This window comes from Dipodomys ordii, unplaced genomic scaffold, assembly GCF_000151885.1.
Source record: "Dipodomys ordii isolate 6190 unplaced genomic scaffold, Dord_2.0 Scaffold85, whole genome shotgun sequence".
Taxonomy (NCBI): Eukaryota; Metazoa; Chordata; class Mammalia; order Rodentia; family Heteromyidae; genus Dipodomys; species Dipodomys ordii.
The window spans coordinates 2,843,539-2,864,312 of NW_012267301.1; the positions used below are offsets into that span (position 1 = coordinate 2,843,539).

Here is a 20,774-nt window from a genome sequence, read left to right on the forward strand (position 1 = left end):
GTATTGTCTCTGAATTTCCTGGCTGCCCTTGTCACCGATATAGCCAAGGCCCACTTCCCAGCATCTCTCAGGGCTGGAGGAAGCAGCAAAGGCTGCAAAGACTGGGGAGGAAGAAGGAGAGGGATCCTGGGCCCATGCTTACGAGCCCTCATTCCCACCTCCATAGTGTGTGCTGCTGGGGCCTCCTGCCACCCCACATCACAGGGACCACCAGTGAAGGTATGGCTCTTCTCTCCCCTTTCCTTCTTAGTCCTACCCCAGTGCTCGGAATCAGACCACTAGCAACTCTTGCCCGCCCCCTACAGGCCTCCCAGCCCTACCCTACCCAGTCTATGCTGCACAGATCCAAAGCCATAGTCAGTCTTATGCAAACCCCCTACACCCTGCCTTCCTGACTCCTTCTACTCCTTGCTATTTCATCCCTTCTTGAACCCTCTTATCGCCTGTTAATGTCAACAGCTCCCAGTGGTCTGGTCTTTGCCCTAGAAGGTCAGCCTCTTCTTGACCCCATCTGCAGATGTGGCCCAGAGGCTCCCCTTTCTCTGTGAATCTCTTTTTCCAGGTTCCTAGTCCCTACCTCTTCTCTCCCCAACCCTCCCCCTCCCAGGGATCTTTCTCCCTACTTAATTGACCCACCCTTGACCCAGAGCCTTAGAAACCCTCAGAGCCTCTTACTTCCTTGAACCCCAGGTTCAGGTCTTATGACAGAGTGTGAAGACAGCTTCTGAGCAGAGAAGGGGGTCTGAACCATGAAGAGACATGACCATGTGTGACTGATGCCCCAAAGGAAGGGGAGCTGATGGGGGTCAGATTCTATCTGCCCCCCCTTCCCCAACTTCAACATGTGTAACTGCAAAGGGAAGGTTGAAGCGTATCTCAGTGGCGGTGGCAGTGGCGGTGGTGTGGTGTGGGGTGTGTGTATGTGTGTGTGTGTGTGTGTGTGTGTGTGTAAGGGACCAGACAGGAGTTCCAGAAGCATCACTATGGCAGCCTTCCACAGTCTCTCAGAATCTCAGCAGGCTTGGCCACCCCTTGTGGACCCTGGCAGGGCCACCTGTCCACCTTTCTGCTTCACATCATGGACTCCTCCTCCTCAGCGATCTCTCGGTCCACCTCGATGGCTGTGTTCTCGAAGCTGGTGATGCCCCCATACTTGCGCATGTGCACCATCAGCGGCTTTGGGGACTGGCTCCCGGCCAGCGTGGCCACGTACATGCCGGTCCGGTTCTCTTCCAGCGATGGGCCCCAGTCTATGGCTGGCCGGCTGGCCTGCTGGAGCCGCTGCAGAAGAGCAGGACAGAGGCTGGTGAGTGCTTCTCATGGTCAGCAAGGAGCTGCTGGCACCACCTGGCTGAGTTCTTGCAGCAATCCAGGGGAAAGCAGGTGAAGGAGACTCTACTCCTTCCAGAGAGACTCCGGTGTCAGGACAAGGGTCTCCAAGCCTTTTCCTTTGAATATTACGTTCAAGAGAGCTGGGGACGCTCAGGAAAGAGCCGTGAACTGGGAGCACTGGGGCAAGCTTGCTGCTGGCCTTCCCAAACACCAGTCTGATCTCTGCCTCTGCCCTTTCCCCCCTCCAAGCCCCAGTTTCCAGGGAGAGAGCTGACTAAGGGGATGATTAAGCTTGTGTGTTCCAGAGCTGTAGCTTTCTCCGACCTGTCCCTGGGCCTCCGGGAGAACCGTTTTACATCCCTGAGACAGGGAGGTGCTTGCGGGGTATGAAGCCCACTGACTGCAGATGCCAAGGGAGGTAAGGGTAATGACCTTGGCCTTGGCTGGGCATGACTCCATCTTCACAGCATTTACATGTATTAAGAGCTGGGAACCCTGCTGCTCAGAAACATGCCCATGGCTTTTCTCCAGTGTTTACCGTGGCCTCTGTGACGTGTCTCCACTCTACCTCTTTGACCTCAGCCCCAGCCACTCATGTACTATTCACTCTGCGCCACTGATACCAGCCTCCTTGCTGCCTTCCAACAGGACAGCCCTTCCTGCCTGGGGCCTTTCCACCCATTCCCCCCCCTATAAGGACCTCTATATGGCTTGCTATGTCCATTTTGCCAGATCTATCTGACTGCCCTGGCCAAAATGCCATCCCTCCATCACTCCCCCCCGCCCCCCGCTTTCTGTGTGTTTTCTAAGTACATAACTTACCACCACTATCTGTTTATTGTTTGTCATAACAAACACTGAGGGCTGGAAATATGGCTTGGTGGTAGAGTGCTTGCCTAGCCTGCATGAAGCCCTGGGTTCAATTCCTCAGTACCATATAAATAGAAAAGGCCAGAAGGGGCACTGTGGCGCAAGTGGTAAAATGCTAGACTTGTGCTAAAAGAAGCTCAGGGACAGTGCCCAGACCCTGAGTTCAAGCCCCAGGACTGGCAAAAACAAACAAACAAAAGGCCCACTGAGAGATATTTAGCCTCTACCTGCATCCTCTCCATGATATCATATCTGTGGACATTGCTAAAGCATCCTTGAGGGAAAAATCTCCTTCTGGGGGAACCCTTGGTCTAGATCAGAGCACTCAGCATGTGCTAGCTCTGTGCTACATAGGGGCTCATCTAATCTTTACAGTATCCAGATGAGAAGTAAGTCCCTCCCATCTCACAGATATGATATAAAAGTTCACTGAAGATTATTGAAGTTAGACAAGGTCATGTATGTGGCAACTGGTGGACTTGGTGAACCTGAGCAATCTCTAATATTATTGCTATTATTATTATTATTATTATTTTGGTCAGCTGTGGGCCTTGAACTCAGGAATTGGGCACTGTCCCTGAGCTCTTTTGCTCAAGGCGAGTGCTCTACCACTTTGAGCCACAGTGCCACTTCTGGTTTTCTGGTGGTTAATTGGAGATAAGAGTTTCATGGACTGTCCAAGGCTGACTTTGAACTGCAATCCTCAGACCTCAGCCTCCTGAGTAGGTAGGATTACAGATGTGCCACTGGTGCCCAGCTCTGACCTTACTGTGAACTTTTCAAATGCTCTTTCTTCTCCCTAATGGCAACTACATTGCTAAGTTCTATTTCTCCTCACAGTAGTCCTGTATGTGGGATTCACTCTCCTTATTTTAAAGATGGGCCAGGAGCTGGTGGCTCCTGTCTGTAATTCTAGCTACTCAGGAGACTGAGATCTGAGGATTGCAAGTTGAAGCCAGTCTGGGCAGAAAATTCTTTGAGACTCTTATCTCCTATTAACGAGCAAAAAGCCTAAAGCAAAGGTATGGCTCAAGTGGTAGAGCATCGGCCTTGATGCAAAACCTAATTGAGAGCTTAAGACCCTGAGTTCATGCCCCATTACCAGCACACCAAAACAACAACAACAACAACAAAAACAAATAAAAATGGAGAAAACCAAGAATCATTCATGTGGCCAACAAATGGCAGAACCAGGCTCCGGACCCAGTGGGTCAGCACTAGAACCTGGGCCTCGGAAGGCAGTGGTTTTCCACAGTGCTGCCTGCCCTGGCTGGGGCTCCCGCAGGCCACCCCTCCCTGCCTGGGCCTTCTGAAGCTGAATGAGAGGAGAGCTAAAAGACTGAGCCCATGGCCCCAGAGGCTCCTGACAAGGCTAGAGGGGCCTCTGCTTTCTCCCCTGAGCCAGCTGGTTCCCAAGAGAGGTATGTGCCCTCATCCGTGTGGGTGAGATCCTGAGGTTCAGAGAAGGAAAGGCCTTTACCCAAAGTCACACAGCAGCTGGAGGCAGAGCCATGGCTGGACTCCAGCTACCCTGTGGAGATTTCCATAACTGTAGGGCACTGAGCCTTTCTCTGGGTAGAGGCACAGAGGGGAGAAAGGCAGTTATATGGGCAGGTAGGTGGGAGCAGTGTGCTGGTAAACAAGCAGTACAGAAGGGCATGTGCTCTGTGGTCAGTTTCAGTGACTACTCCTACCATTGCCAATTTCAACAACAGCCAGCCCACAGCCTTCCTGACTACTGAACAAATGGCTCTCATGAGCCCGGTCCAGCTGGATCCAGTGTCCTCTGATGGGCGTGTTGGCCACATCAGGGTCTTTACATTCCATTCCTGATGATAGCTTCTGGCACCAGAGGGGTGCACAATCACCGCTGAAGGGAAGGCTCAGTACACAGAGGGTGCCCTGAGGCTCAGAGAGGAATAGAAGCTTGCTGTGGGTCACACAGCATGGATACTGGTCCCCAAAGTGACACCACTCCCATATTTTGAGGTTCATGACTGCTGTGTCAAATGGCTTGGACCTGCTCACCCCGACATCCTACCTCAGGCACCTGAGAGACACACAGAAGGGTTCCTGGGCACTTTCTCTTTCTCTCTCCTTCCTTCCTTCTTCCTTCCTTCCTTCTTTCCTTTCTCTTTTTCTCCCTCTTTCTCTCTTTCTTTCTTTCTTCCTTCCTCCCTCCCCTTTCTTTCTTTCTCTTTTTCTTTCTTTTTTTTTGGGGGGGGGATAAAGGTATCTTTATATGGTGCTGAGGAATCGAACCCAGGGCCTCAGGCATGCAAGGCAAGCGCTCTACCACTGAGCCACCTTCCCAGCCCCTCTCTTTTTCTTTCTCTTTCTTTCTCTCTCTCTCTCTCCCTTCCTTCCCTCCATCCCTCCCTCCCTCCCTCCTTTCTTTCTTTCTTTTCTTTCTTTCCTTCCCTCTTTCCTGGAGATGTGGGGCAGGTATTTCCTCCTCCAGTTCCAGCTGGAGGTGGGCAGGGCGGGCAGACTCACCTCCCAGAGCGAGCCCTCCTCTCGCAGCACAGCCAGCAGCATGCCCGCTGGGATCATGAGGCAGGACAGCAGACCCATCAGGATGCCCAGCAGCTCGGCCCAGGCAGGGAAGCGGTAGCTGCCATACTCGGAGGGCTGGTACTTGACGATGCTGTACACCAGCAGGGCCTGCGGAGCGGGGACTCCAGCATCACATGTTGTGGGTGTTAGAGCCTGGGTCTTAGCTGCCTGATGGCCTGCGAATACCTAGCCCAGAATGTGTTCCAGGCTATCCCAGAACCTAATATGGTCCATCTCTGGAAACTTTGCAAGGCCTGAGCTAGCTCAGCTACAAGCTCATCAATGACCAAGGCCTGTGGCAACCCAGCTCTGCAACACAATAATTCCCAAGATGGCCTGTCCTGGAACCATCCTGCTCTAGGACTGGGACAGCCTAGCATCAAGGTCCAGTCTTAAGGCCTAGGAAAGCCCCTCTGACTCTGTCAGCCATGGGTAGGGAAAGGCCTGCCACAGGGGCAGTGTGGGCTAGGAACCCCATGTCCACCTCACCACTCTGGGCTAGCGTAACCCAACAGAGGAAATAGACACTCTTAGCCTGGAGACCCGGGCCAGCAATCCTCCCTCCCCCTCTGGTTACCAGGAGAGTGGCTGGAGACAGGAACAGCCAGCAGGCCCTGAAGTAGAGGCCCGGCTTGAAGCCTAGCATCATGTGGATGTCTCTGCAGAACCTCTGGATGCCTGCACAGGGAAGAGGAGGACAAATGGCCCCACCTGCAAGCCCCACCTCTCAGCAGCCCCTCTCCCAACTCAGCTGACCCCACCCAGAGCCCTGGTTCTTAGGCCAGGCACCCAGGCACGGGAGTTCCAGGCAGACCCTACTCTCCCACTCCAGAGAACTTCTCACCATACACCCGGGTGACAGCGAGACACGTGGTAATCACCACTACCATGAGGCCGAAGCTGGCACTGTAGTCATCCAGGAGAACCAGCCAGTACATGCCCCCCTGGAACACAAGGCACAGCTCTAAGCTGCCCAGCCTTGCTGAGCAGGAAGCAGCCAGGCTGGCAGGAGGGAGAGATGGGGACAGTGGGAAACTGTCTACCTGGGCAGTCTTGTCTCCATCTATCCACAGCTTGCCCTGCTGGGACCCCCATTTGCTGATGAGGAAAGACAGGTTCAGGGGGGGAAGCCCCCTGTCTGGGGTCACTCAGCAAGGGCAGGAGTGAAGTATGAATCCAGGTCTTTCAAATTCACCTTCCTTTCTTCCCCCGCCCTTCTCTCTTTTGTGCTGGTAGGGGCTTGCTTGAACTGAGCCCTTAGCTTTTTCACTCAAGGCTGGCACTCTACCACTTGGGCCACACCTCTACTTTGGGCTTTTGGGTGGTTAATTGGCAGTTAAGAGTCTTGTGGACTTTCCTGCCCAGGGTGGCTTTGAACCATGATTCTCAGATCTCAGCCTGCTGAGTAGCTAGATAACAAGGGTGAGTCACCAGTGGCTTGCCACATTAACCTTTTAAAGCTAGGATTTGACCATGAAAAAGATCAAAGTGTCCCCTTTGGGAGACAGGACTTGGGGTGGAACAGGCTCCTCACCCAGAGGAAGACACAGGTGGTTCGGTGATGGATCTGCCTGTTAGAGAAGCTGCAATGAGCAATGGCCCTTCCCACCCAGCCTGGTATCCTGTGAGACACTCACATCAGTGGTGAGAATCAGCCCCATCAGGTACATGGCCACACAGATGAGACCCGAGAACACTGCCTTCTTGGGCCGCAGGTAGTAGGGGAATTCATCTGTCACTGCTGTCACAATTGTCTCCAGAAAGGCGAACTGTGAGGAGGGAAGCTCGTAGGGGTCAGAGCTCTGTGCTACCCCGACGTGACGCTCCACTTCCACCCACTCCAGTTGACAAGACTTACCTGGCTGTCCAAGCCAAGAGTCAGGAGCATGAAGAAGAAGAGGAAGGACCAGAAAGGTGACAGAGGCAGCATGGTCATTGCCTGCGGGTAGACGACAAAGGCCAGGCCAGGGCCTGGGCCAAGGGCACCCAGGGTCAGCAGCTTGGGGCATGCAGCAGGCCCCATAGACACACTCAAATGCACATGGCCACTTGCACTTATTTGGGCACACTCATTTAGCCAAACCCAGAGACATCTACTAAGCATACTCTTTTGACACATTCTTAGCTCCCAGGAAGTAGGCTAGTACATTGTAGGTGCTCAATAAATACGAGCTGCTGGGTATCAGTGGCTCATGCGTAGGCTCATGCCTAGCTACTCAGGAGGCTGAGATCTGAGGATCCCAGTTCAAAGCCAGCCTGGGCAGGAAAATCTGTGAGACTTTTTAATTAGCTACAAAAAAGCTAGAATGAAGCTGTGGCTCAAGTGGTAGAGCACCATCTTGAGTGAAAAAGCTAAGGGACAGCATCCAGACCCTGAGTTCAAGCCCTAGTACTGGCACAAAAAAGAAACATAAATTGACACACTAGATGAATGGGTAAAAGAAATGTAAGTTGGCAGATTGAATGACTTAACAATGGGCTCATGAATAAACAGGATATGACTATAAAACCTCATCAAAATATGTCTGTACACAATCATTTGCACACATACTTACACACATCCATTGGCACAAGACACAATGATTCACAAGATCACTGTAACCCTTGATTCAATTGCTCAGAGACATCTCAACCAGGATGTGACTCCTTTGGACAAACAAGGCATGAAAAGTAAGACAGAAGCTTACCTCCAGATGCAGAGTGTACTCTCACACACCCTTCACACTTATTCCTTTGCGCAAGGACACTCAGCAATCAAGACATGTCCATTCACATGCACATGCATGTGTGTACACACACACACACACACACACACACACACACACAGGACCCAGCCATCCACATCTTATTGGTCCACGTGTATGCTCCTGGCCCAGCCCCCACTGTGCCTGATACCCCTTCCCCCCACCTGCTGCCCACCTGCTTTGGCTACTTGATCGACAGGCACACCCAGCTCCTGAGACATGTAGCCCAGCACGGAGAAGATGGCGAAGCCAGCCAGGATACTGGTGATGGCGTTGCCCAGAGTGACAATGAAGGTGTCTCTGCCAGGAGAATCCAGGCACACAGAGCAGCGTGAGCCAGCCACATTCACCACCCATGAGGCCTTCCTCTCCAGCCACTGTCTTCATGGACTTGGTACAGGCTTTGGGCAATGTGGACACTGACCTGTATATGTTCTGGTGAAATGTGTTGTAGGAGGCAAAGGTGAGGAGACCCCCGAAGCCCACACCTAGGGAATAGAAGATCTGCAGGGCCGCTTCGATCCACACCTGTACCAGGGAAAGAGGGAGAAAGAGCACAGAGGGCCAGGGAGATGCAAGAAGGTGGGGCTAGGCTAGGTGACAGGTCTGGGTACCATGTGGGAAGAGCGAGGTTCACAAGCTCCAGTCAGGAGCAAACCCTGCCCAGCACTCACACTGCATGCTCACGAGCAAGCCCCTCCCTCTCTGAGTCTCTTTCCCACTTAGGATCTAGCAGCTCTAAGCTTGATCCAGTCCTAAAGGAAGTACCACCTAATGTCAAGTTTCTAATAGATAATAAGCCCATGGGACCCCTCTACTTCCTCCTGGAATCAAGGGAACTTGGGCTGGGCCCCATCTTCATCACTTTCTAGCTCTATGGCTGGAGCAAGCCACATCTCTGGACCGCAGGTCCCTCCTCTGTGACCATGGGAGCCAAGTAGTGTCTGCCTCACAGGGAGAGATGGTAAGGGTCAACTGTTACAATATATGCCAGAGAAGATCAGAGTCACTGGTCAATAAATGACCAATGACAAATGACAGCTGTCAGGGCCACACTGCTCTCATTTTTATGCATAACTGCTGTTCTTGGATTTGAAGTCGGACAGATAGGAAGGGAATCCCAGTCCTATCATTCCCTAGCTGTGGGATCTTAAGCTTGTCATTAACCCCTGTGAACTTCAGTTTCATTGTTTACAAAATGGGAGGAATTGTGTCTACTTCATAGGATATTTAAGATTAATAATAAACAAAAAACAAACAAATAAATAAAGGTATGGCTCGAATAGTAGAGTACTTGGCAAAAAAGCCAAGCAAGAGTATGAAGCCCTGAGTTTGAGCCCTAAAAAAAAGATGAGAGGGCTCAGTGGTAGAGTGCTTGCCTCCCACGCAGGAGGCCCTGGGTTCGATTCCTCAGCACCATATAAGCAGAAAAAGCCAGAAGTGGTGCTGTGGCTCAGGTGGTAGAGCACTAGCCTTGAGCTGAAGAGCTGAGGGACAGTGCCCAGGCTCAGAGTTCAGGTCCCACAACCAGCAAACAATAAATAAAAGAGAAGGGGGGGGAAAGGAGAGAGAGAGAGGAAGAAAGGAAGAGAGAAAATGAAACAGAAAGAAGCAAAGAAGGAAGGAAGGAAGGAAGACAAGAAGGAAGGGAGGGAAGAAGGAAGGGAGGAAGGGAGGGAGGGAGGGAGAGAGGGAGGGAGAGAGAAAGAAAATAACAACAAAAAGTTCCTAGCCAGGTGTCTGGCTATACTCCTAGCTATTCAGGAGGCTGAGATCCATATCTCCAATTAACCATAAAAATGCTGGAAGTGGGCTGTGGCCCATCAAGAGCCCAAGTTTCTGAGTTTAAACCCCAGTAGCAACATGCACACGCACACACACACACACACACACACACACACACACACACACACACACACAGAATAATAAATGACAAGGACCCAGGCCCATAGGAAGGGCCTGGGACAGTATCTACTGCTGGGGGCTTTCTGCCACCTCTTCCCACTCCTTGAACTAGACCTGACCCCACCCTCCAAGCCCCAGCACCATGAGGCGTTACCTTGGAAGCCAGCAGGTGGTGGAACTGGGGGGTGAGATAGAACTGGATGCCCTTCCAGGCCCCTGGAAGAGTCACCCCGCGAACCAGCAGCATGAGCAGAATGAGGTAGGGGAACGTGGCTGTGAAATACACCACCTGAGAGACAAGAAATGGGGCATAAAACAAGAGCTCTTCACCCCACTCCTTCCGCTTAGAGACGCGCCTCCCTGGCCTTTAAGTGGCCGGAGCCAGGAGCCAGCTGCCATTCAGGATGATCTTCTTCCCTCTGTCCTGATTACCACCCACCTAACTAGCAAAGTGCTGGTGCTCAGTTTCCTAAGGCACCCCAGATCCGTCTCCACTGCCCTGGTGATGCAGGCCACCAGCATGGCTGACAAAAGCCTCCCCTGCACACCACTCCCCGTGGCTGTCAGACATTCAACCTCCTCTAACCCGGTTGCCCGCCTCCAAACCAACAGAGTCTCAACATCCTCACTGCCTCAGTCATGACCCTGACTACTCCCCCCCTCTTTCTAAATACTTTCCACCCTGTCATTTTGGTCTTTTAATAGTTCGTGCTCCTCGAGGACACCACCACTCCCCCAGCAAGGTCAAGTTCTAATTTATAAATGGCTGAGTGAAACATCAACACGTCCTGGAATAGCCCCATTGACCTGCCCACCTCCTTGTCATCTCCAGAGGTCACCAGTGGCCTTGTCTCTCTCACATCTAGTCTGCCTCCTCCAGATAACAGTACACAAACGCTCCCTGCATTCACTCCAGGCCCAGCTGCATGGGTGGCCACATGACTCAGGCCCAGCCAAGCAGAGCATGCTGTCACTCTGAACAGAGCCTCTTCCCAGCCAAGCCTCAGGCCTCCGGACTTCCCAGGCCTCACCTTGCCCGAGGACTTCACTCCCTTGAGGATGCAGAGGAACACGATGACCCACGCCAGCAACAGGCAGAGGCAGAGGTTCCAGCGGATCTCCCCGGGCCTGCCGATGCCTTGGCTGCCCTGGATGTGCAGGACGTAGCGGCTGTGGGAGACAGAGGTCCCAGTGCCCTCTAGTCACCCACCATGCTCCACAGTCATGGGACAAAGCCATGTCCAGCCTCCCAGGCCTCACTGGCTGTATTCCATATGACCCTTTCCTTCTCTGACAGGCTGTGAGTCCTGGAGTCGGCCGCCGAGTCCTCTACTAGCCCTCACCTAACTCCCCAACTTCTGTGCTTCCATGCTGGCCAATCAAACTGCAGGGGGAATGAGGGTCTGGATGTCTGCATGCACAAACATATACACACGTGTACATACATACACAGACATGTGCACATACATGTACACACATGCATGTTGACACTATCAGAAGTTTAGCCATTAGTCTGCTCTTATGAGTCCTAGTTTCTTCAAGATAGCCCCTTTTCCAAGGTCTCCATTCCTCACCCCTGCCTCCACCATTGGTCTTAAGTGATAACGGCTCTCCCTATTTTCCTCTTCCTTGTAGAGTCCCCAACCTTCTATAAACACCCTCCTGGCCAGAGCTCTTGGCAGTGCCATCTATTCCCTGCCCACCGGGAGCTGTGGTGTTGCCACAGTGACCCCTAGCATCTGCAGTGAGGGTTTTTGTTTGTTTGTTTGTTTTTTGGTTGGTCATGGGGCTTGAACTCTGGGCCTGGGCACTGTCCCTACACTCATCAGCTCAAGGCCAGTGCTCTACCATTTGAGCCACAGTGCCACTTCCGGTTTTCTAGTGGTTTATTGGACAGAAGAGTCTCACGGACTTTCCTGCCCAGGCTGGCTTTGAACCATGATCCTCAGATCTCAGCCTCCTGAGTAGCTAGGATTACAGGCGTGAGCCACCAGCGGCCAGTTTACAATGAGTTCTTTGGCTTTGTGCTTTGCACCCCAGCCCATGCTCACGAGAGTCAGACACTCTTCAGTAGGCCAGGCCATCTTCTGGATGGCTTTGAAATGAATACAGTTATGAACTACACAGTCCCTGCAGACTTGAAGCAAGGACAGCTCAAGACATAGGCCCTTTTGGGAGAAATCCCACAGAAGAGCCCTTTGCAGGAGAAGGAAGGGAATATGTGATCTGTTCTCTGGCCAGCCAGTGGTTCCTACCCAGGAGCTAGACTATTCTAGAATGTTCCAGAACAGGGTTGGGAGTTGAGAGTACCTAGTGTTCACACTGCCCCTATGGAGCAAGACTCTGGGCCTTGTTTTCCCACTGGAACAGCGGGGCACCGAGAATGGCTGATGAACCTCCATGTCCTGCCATTCCCAAGGCTCCCGATGTTCCTGGCACTGGAGTGATGGCGGTGTCAAGGACACTGGGTGTAAATCTGACAACAATCCTTTAGTCTCATCTCTCCTAGACTAACCCAAGATCATTAGCGTGTGTGTGTGTGTGTGTGTGTGAGAGAGAGAGAGAGAGAGAGAGAGAGAGAGAGAATGTATGTGTCATCTGTGTCTCATGATCAGTATGGGGGGGGAGGGAAAGATAAAGCATTCAGTGTTTTTCTATCTTTGGGAGTAGAAGGGGAGGCACAAAATTGTTCACAAAGAGTGAACAAACGCAGTAATGGTGCTCACTGGATACTATGTTGAAAATGAACTATACAACTATACAAGGGGATGAGAGGAGAAAACTGGGAGAGAATCAGGGAAGGGGTGTCAGTGTCTAAAAAGAAATGTACTCTTTAAATTATTTATAAAACTGCAACCCCTCTGTACATCAGCTTTATAATAACAATTAAAAAGAAAAGAATGTTTTCTGAGTAAAACACAATTATGTGCATATCTGAAATGCCATGGTGAAATATATTTTTATTTTTTGCTTGTATATGTGTACATGTGTGTGTGCGTGCACCCACACCTGTGCACCAGTGCCAGTCCTGGGGATTGAATACAGGGCCTATGTGCTGCCCTTGAGCTTTTGAGCTCAAAGCTAGACTGTACCACTTGAGCCACAGCTCCACTTCCAGATTTTTACTGGTTAATTAGAAATGAGCGCCTCACAGACTTTTCTGCCAGGACTGGCTTAAAACCACAATCCTCAGATTTTAGCCTCTTGAGTAACTAGGATTATAGGCATGAGCCACTGATGCCTAGCAGGTGCAAGTTTAATACGAATTAAAACTATGAATGCCAAGAAATTAAAATAGTCAGTGTTGGGGGGGGGTGGATGCTTACAAGGAGGGGTAAATGAGGATGAATATGGTCAAAGTAGTTTGCATGTAGGAAAACAGAACAATGAAACCTGATGGGATTGTTTTAAGAAGGGAGGGAGTAAAGGAGAGTGACTGGGAGTTGATATTGATTGAAATACATCTGTACATGTGTGAAAATGTCACAATGAACTCCCCCTTGTAAAACTACTGTATGCTAATTAAAAACCAAAGAATGGATGAATCAAGTGTGGTGCACAACTGTAATCTTAGACTCAGGAAGTCAAGGCTTCTATGCCATTCTGGGCTATATAGTGAGACTCAGGAAGGGAGGGAGGGAGGGAGGAAGGGAGGGAGAGAGGGAGGGAAGGAGGGTGGGAGGGAGGGGGAGAGGGATTACAAACTCATGCCTGTAATCCTAGCTACTCAGGAGGCCAAAATGAGAATCCCAGTTTGAAGCCAACCTGAACAGACTCTTATCTCTAATTAACACAAAAAGCCAGAGCGCTATTCCCTCCCCCGACTCCCCGCCTCCACACACAAATATTGTTAGAGGAGGAAATTGACTCTAAAATGTCACTATTGCCACATTCCACCCCCTCCCCCAACATCCCCAATCGTGAGGCTTGAACTCAGGGACTGGATACTGTCCCTGAGTTTTTGCTCAAGGCTAGTGCTCTACTATTTTGAGCCACAGCTCTACTTCCAATTTTCCGGAGATTAATTGGAGATAAGTGTGTCACAGAATTTCCTGGCCAGGCTGGCTTTGAACAGTGATTCTCAGATCTCAGCCTCTTGAGTAGATAGGATGGCAGGCATGAGCCACTGGCGCTCGGCTACTGCTTTCTTTTCAGCATCATTATTGTTGCTGGCATTTATTGAGCACTTGCTATCACACACTGGACTGCACAATTGGTACCTATCCTTTCCCATAATCTTCCCAACAACAACTTGCTGAAATAGTGTCCCTGTTTTAAAGACAAAGCAAGAGAAGTCAAATAAATTATTCATGATCACACATCTGGTGAGGTGAGAAGCTGAGATTAGAACTCAGAGTTCTCCCCAACACTGACACCTAGACTCCCTTCAGAGTGCTCCTAGCTCCTTGGGGATGCCAGTGTCTCCCTACCCTCTCCCTGCCCACCCTCAGTAGTAGCAGAAGGGCCCCGCCGGCCATGCAGGCCCAGCTGTCTGACCTCCAATACTCCTCGCTGGGGCTGACAGTGCTGGTGAAGTTGAGGGGCAGTGTGCCATTGCCACCCTTGGGGCCCCTGTGCTCCAGGCAGCGCTCTGTGTTCCACCAGTTACCACAGTGCTCCCAGGGCAGGTCACTGGTGAGGGAGGCGAAGAGGTAGAAGAGGACGTAGGCAATGATCATGTTGTAGTAGATGGCCACCAGGCCTACAATGAGCAGCATGGCTGCGCCGGCACCTGGTGTGGGGAGAACCACCATCTCTCTAGGCTTCCACTTTCTTCTCTGCCTGGAGCAGGGGTGGTAGGGGGTGATGAGGCCTCACCTTTGAAGAGGGGGCTGATTTTCCAGACAGCCAGCGGCCCCAGGCTGGAAAACTGGCCCAAGGAGAGCTCAAGGAAGAAGAGGGGGATGCCGCAGATGGTCAGCATGAGGAAGTAGGGTACAAGGAAGGCGCCTGCAAGGAGGAGAGAAGGTTGAGGGGGACTCGGGTGGGTTAGCTTCCCTCCAAAGCCAAGCTCTGGCCCACTTCCCCCTATAGCCATTACTCGCCAGGAGATGGAACCGTGAACCTGCAGGACTGAGGACTGAGAGGGCTGGCAGGGATTTACTCGATAGCTAACTAGCCCTGGTGCCCAGCACAGAGCTGGATTCAAAGAAGAGCTGCTTTTTGAGTGAGTGAGTAAATGAGGGAGTGAGTGGATAAAGGAGAGAGTGAATGAAGGAGAGGAAGAAAGCATTTCCTACTGGAGAGAGCAAACTTCTCAATACAAAAATCAATGCTTTCAGAGCCTGGGCTCCCTGTGTGTCTCTTTCCTGGCTCCCTCCTGTGGTTTGGGGGACTCTATATCCTTTTCCCTTTTCTTCCTATAAGGAAGCCACCTCCTTCAGAGAGCTGCCCACCATGGGCTGTGGAGGGGCTCCATTCATCCTAGCTAGCCTCCTGCCCCTTTCTCCTGAACTTCCTCTATGTCCCCCAAACCAGGCCAACCAGAGACATTCTCAGTAATTTCTCTGAAATCCTGACAAAGTCACAGCAGAGGCATCCATGAGGAAGACTGCGTGTCTCAGAGACAAGTGGGCTTAGAACCCTGGAAAGGGTAAAGAAGTTAGGAGGAGAGAAGAGGGGCAGCCATGGATATGGGGAGTCCCTGGAGTCTCAATCTCCCATCCCTTGTCTTACAAATGTATTTATTTTGTTTTGTCTAGTTTTATCTGGATTTCTCTCACTTGATTAATACCCAGCTTGGAACATATTTAATAGACAATTAGAAGTCCAGGGAGCCCATGAGAAAGCAGTATGCCGTGGAATACCAGCTCCATCCCCTATGACTTTGGACAGAGAACTTGGCCCCCTCAGACCCTGGCTGCTTCAGCATTTGTCTGGTGTCTATCTGGGAGAGCTGTCATCCGGTTTAATGAGGCAGGCACCAAGCCGCAGGCCTGTAGGTGGAAAGCATTCAACCCTAGCTATTGTGAATGGATCTCAGAACAGCAACTTGATGGAGAAGCTGGGATAATAGGAAGTTTTTGTAAGATGGGAGCAATCTCATGTATGCAATCTGAATGAAAAGTAGGGGAGAAGGAAATGGTGCAGATCCAAGAGAGGGAATGATTGATGGAGCACGGCTCTGGAGGAGGGGATGGGAGAATATTAGAAGCATGGTGATTATTGACAGGCAGATAGAACCCTTTATCTCCAAGCACAGGCAGCTTCTTCTGCCCACCTCGTGCAGCCCAGGGAGTATGGAGCTTCAGGGAGAAACCCATGTAGACATCAGTCCTGGGGATAAGAGGAGGAAGAAGGGGCCTGGGTAATAGAAAAGGACAAGGCAGAGGAAGTTCCCTCCTCACAGCCCAAGGTCAAATGGCTGAGGCTACCCAAAGGCTCATTCCACCCCAGGGCCTTGGCCCACCACCCCCAACACCCCTCAGGACCTCAGGCCCACACCTCCTCCGTTGGTGTAGGCTCGGTAAGGGAACCGCCACACGTTCCCCAGGCCCACACAATAGCCGATGCAGGAGAGCAGGAAGTCCAGCTTGCCCGTCCAGTTCCCCCGGTCTGCAGCAAAGTCCACATCCAGATCCACATCACCCTGGTCACTGGGGGTCATCAGCAGGTCTGGGGTGACAGGCTGCCAGTAAAAGAGACCAAAATGAGCCAAGTACTGGTGACTCCCACAAATAATCCTAGCTACTCATGAGGCTGAGATATGAGGATCATAGTTCAAAGCCAGGCTGTGCTGAATAGTCTGTGAGACTTTTACCGTTAGTTACCTATCAAAATGCTGAAAGTGGAGTTGTGGCGCAAGTGGTAGAACACTAGTCTGGAATGAAAAAGCTAAGGGACAGTGCCCTGGCCCTGAGTTCAAGCCCTAGTACTAGCATAAAAGACAGACAGACAGGCAGACACAGACAGACAGACAGAGACCAAAGTAGAGAGGGAGGAGGAGGAAGCCAAGCTGGAACTGGGGCTTCTAGCCAAGAATATATGAACTTGGACAGGGATGAATGGAGAGGCTTTGAGGGTTCATATAGTTAAGTGCTCCCAGTCAGGCTCATGTGGCCCTGAGCAAGGATCTTAATGGAGCAGCAGGGTGCTCTAGCACTGACAACACTTCCTGGTCTCATCTGAGCTCACAGGGATAAACCAAGAATGGCTGGCTATATTTTGATGATGATCAGTAATGGCTCATTGCACGATTTCATTCTCAATTCTATGAGCTAAATACTTATCAAAGCTCCATGCTAAGCATGAGGAAATCTGAGGCTCAAAGAGCTGGTTAGCTCCTGGGGGAACTCACCAAGACATGATAATGGCTATCTTCAGCCACTGTGCTGGAGTTTTGTCTCCATTCTGGGCACTTAATTGTAAGAAAGACACAGTGTAGAACATGTCCAAAGGGCAGATGGTCAAACTGGAAGGTGTTCAAGAAAACAGGTTATGGGAGTGGGGGGAGAAGCCCAGTACTCTTAGCATAGGAAGCAAAGACGTTGACAGAACCCCAACTCTCCAAGGGGAGGAAGGCTTAGACTTATGCCCTGTGACTCAAGGGGTCCTGTTGATGACCATAGATTCTGCTTCATGAGCAGGAAAAACATTCTTAAGCCCTGATCTGTTTCAGAAAGCCCTAATCTTGCTGTCACTAGAAGAAAGATAAATGTAGAAGGGAATGGAGGCCAGCTGTTCTTAATGAATGTCCCCTTCTGTGAGTGGGTGGAAAGCTCCACTGGGCATTTGCCCTTCTAGTAGGGGCTAGAGGATGGAGGCCCAGGGCCAGCCACATGGGATCCTAGCCTAAAGAGATGCCAGTTGACATGTGCATGGTTTCCCAAGCTTGGCACGTGGAAGGAAGCCCAGCAACATGAGGAGGACCACCCAAAATTCAGGGACAGTTCCAGCAAGTGACCCAGGAATGGGTCAGGCTAAAGGGGCGGCCACACTCTGCCTGACTGCCTCTGAAATTCATACCCTAAGGCAGGGAAGAGTGGAAATGTGAAAGTCAGTTAGTATTATCCAAGGTCTACAGAAAGGAGAAGGGACCTCTCCCACTCCTGTGAAGAAATGCCAGTAGGAAAACCACACCACCACTGGCTTGGGAGTCAGAGGATGGCTATTCCAGTTCAAGGTCTGTGCATTAACTTTTAGAAGTCTTTTACGCCTCAGTTTCCCTATCCGGACAATAAGGGCATTATACTGATCATAGTTTTCAATAATGTTATTGAAACATCCTTTAAGATGTTCACGGGTATTCTGTGGGAAAAGGATGCTTAAGTTAAAGAAGCTTTGGAAAAACTGGGTTAACACCAGTGAAAACATTTTGCTGACTCATGCCTGTAATCCTACCTATTTGGGAGGCTGAGATCTGAGGATTGAGGCTTGAAGCTAGTCTGAGCATGAAAGTCTGTGAGACTTTTCTTTATCTTCAATTAAGCAATATAAAGCTGGAAGTGAGCTGTGACTAAAGTGATCAAGTGCCAGCCTTGAGCAAAAGAGCCAAGGGACAGAGCCCAGGCCCCGAGTTCAAGCCCCAATACTAGCATATGTGTGTATGTGTATGTGTGTGTGCATGCATGTGTGCATGCACACACACACACACACACATATGCTGCTTTGCTAACAAACTTGTCAGATCCTTTCATGAACCCATATTCACAGTGACTATCCACACAGGGTTAGAATGCAGTAGTCTCAATTCTACATAAGATATGGGTCTCAAGGAGCCAGCATGCTGTGGCTCTAGACAGTCACAGCAGTGCTAGGATCAAGATGGGGAGAGTGGGACTGGTGTAGCTTAGTGGTAGAGACTTTTCCCTGGGTTCTCTCCACAGGCAGAAGAGAAGGGCTGGTGCAAGTGTCACAGGATTGGAGGTATCTGCTGAGTTGGGGTGATCCCAGCAGAGTTGGGATCAGGTGGCAGTATTGGGACAACTATGATGCATTCACTCTCAGTGACCATGGTGACCACAGTGGTGATCTTATCTGTGGGCAGTGGTGACATGATTATAGGTGACTGTGACAACAAAAACTGCTTTTAGAGTCACTAGGCCCAAAGGTCGAGACACACATGAACTAGACTGGTGGTTGTTTGTTGTGGTCTGGGCCTTACTTGGGTAGGGGTGGCAGCAGCTCCACATTTACCTGGACCCTCTCTTTCCCTAAGGTGGCAGAGCATCAGCCTTCTGGAACCTCTGACTCCGAGGCCAGTGCTAGGAGGGATGTGGCAGCTGACACTGGCTCTCAAAGCAGGCCTGTCATCTGAGGACCCTCCGGCCTCGTTCAGGACAGCTGGCAGGAGGTCCTGGTAATGAGGTTCTTCTGATCCCTCCAAAGAAGCTGCCCTTTCCACGCTCACAAAGCGGTCCTCAGCTCTGTTTCCATGACGACAAGAGTTCTAAGAGCAGGATGCTGCCAGCTTGTCCCCCTCCTCCCCCAATCAGAGGAAAGCTTGCTTGGGCCCCAGAGTAAAGGGAATGGGGTCCTCCAAAGCTGAGCCAATCAGACACTGATCTGGAGCTCCACCCTACTCCATCATGGAGTAAATCTCAGGAGGCTGACACAGTGAAGATGGGGCTTTTTGGGTGACAGATAACAGCAATCTAATTATTGGGTAGGGTTCAAGCTATCTGAGTACTTCACATTTCCACTTGAGTGGGAGTCCTTGCTCCCAACTCCCCTCCCCCCACACTCTAGGAGCATGCAGGAACATACACCTGAGCAATAGATGGAGTCCCCCCCCCATCCCCAGGGACTGGGGGAGGCAGGATTGGCCAAGCTAAGGCTCTTACACCTTTTTCACGACAGAAAGACAATAGGAATCTGGAATTCAACTTCATCATTGTGTAGACAAGAAAACAGTTTCAGGGAAAAAAGCATGAGCCCAAGGTCAAACAGCAAGTTAAGGGCAGAGCAAGATTAGGGCTCCATATCCTTTGAGATGTCCCTAGCACTGACTGGTTGGTTCTAGTTTTCTAGCTCACCTCCAGTGAAACAGAGAGCCTTAGAGAGCCTTGGCCCTCTGTGCCTCAGTTGCCCTATCTATAAAATGTGATGGTAGGGGGCTGGGAAGGTGGCTCAGTGGTAGAGCGCTTGCCTTGCATGCATGAGGCCCTGGGTTCGATTCCTCAGCACCACATAGGCAAAAAGAAAAAAGCCGGAAGTGGCGCTGTGGCTCAGGTGGTAGAGCGCTAGCCTTGAGCTGAAGAGCTGAGGGACAGCACCCAGGCCCAGAGTTCAGGCCCCAGGACTGGACCCCCCAAAAAAATGTGATGGTAGGATCTAAGGCCCCGGAGTCATTGGAGACTAAATGAGATAAGGCCAGCTAAGCTCCCAGCTAGCACCCAGCAAGAGTTTCCTATCACTATTTATATAATGTGTGCTCTCTGTCAGAGAGGGGCAGGGGTTCTCTTGGGGAGGGAGTAAAAGGGAAGAGACCAGTGGAAAAAATAGAAACAGGATCCAAGAGGACACACGAATGGCCCCAAGAAGTCACTAATGCCAGCCAGTAAAAAAGACTAACTTACCCCCAGTGGTTCCATGCCTTGAAAACAGAGAGCTTGTGTGTGTGTTTATGTGTTTGTGGGGGGTGGGGTGGAGGGAGAGGCCCTTTCAAAGTCTCCTCTGCCCCTTCCATCCACATCCCTAGCATTCCTGCTCCCAACCCCAGTGGGGGAGGGGCTTTGGTACGTCCACACTGGGGATGGTTAGGGAATGAACTAGCCCAAAGTCACCAGCCTAAGGGGCCTGGTGCAAAAACAGTCATCAGGCGTTCCTTGGCTAAGGTAGGTTCTTTTAAATCAAAAGCCAGAAAACTTCCCCCAATACTCTCTCTTCTCTCCACAGCAACTTGTCTGGGAGGCGCAGTCTCACTGGCACAAGGAAGGGAGAGGCTGAGATTGGGAATCCAGTTTCTATCTCTACCTGCTGTCAGCCTTGCAAAGGGAGAGCTGGGGGGATTCGGCCTGGGGGCTCACAGGGAAGGACAGGCCGCCAGGGAAAGGAGGTCCTGAGGGGACGCAGATGAGGGTCCTTGGTGTCCATATCCTCCTCTCCTCCCCAATAGGAGTCCGACTGGAGGCTGGTGCTCAGCTTCCAACAGTCCCACCCCGCAGTCAGCCCCTGGGGGAAGCAGGCAAGGAGGGGAGAGGAGAGGCGGGTGGACCCCCAACGATCGATCGAGGCCGCGGACACCTGTTCGCAGGGCTGGGCCCGGTGAACCCCGGCTCCCCAGCCTCGGACACATCCCACCCCCGGGTGGTGAGGCAAGAAGGGAAGACCACGACCCCGCCCCTCCCTGTAACCTAGCTCCATTTGGCCTCCCGGAGCCCCGCGCCCGGTCCCCGCCAGGCACTGGCGGGCCTCGGTGGGGGCAGC

The 20,774-nt window shown here is 51.5% G+C and overlaps 1 protein-coding gene across 1 annotated transcript; it reads right to left on the minus strand.

The window, feature by feature from the left end:
* Positions 1-942: 942 nt before the first annotated feature.
* Positions 943-16,031, minus strand: Slc6a7 (solute carrier family 6 (neurotransmitter transporter), member 7). Its single transcript, XM_013025527.1, has 13 exons — positions 15,852-16,031; positions 14,226-14,357; positions 13,905-14,139; positions 10,439-10,577; positions 9,562-9,696; positions 7,927-8,030; positions 7,678-7,802; positions 6,617-6,729; positions 6,396-6,527; positions 5,603-5,702; positions 5,336-5,436; positions 4,699-4,866; positions 943-1,281 (listed from the first exon to the last, which is right to left on the minus strand). The coding sequence occupies exons 1-13, from the start codon at positions 16,012-16,014 to the stop codon at positions 1,072-1,074; spliced, it is 1,857 nt and encodes a 618-aa protein (XP_012880981.1). The 5' UTR covers positions 16,015-16,031; the 3' UTR covers positions 943-1,071.
* Between the last annotated feature and the right edge of the window lie 4,743 nt (positions 16,032-20,774).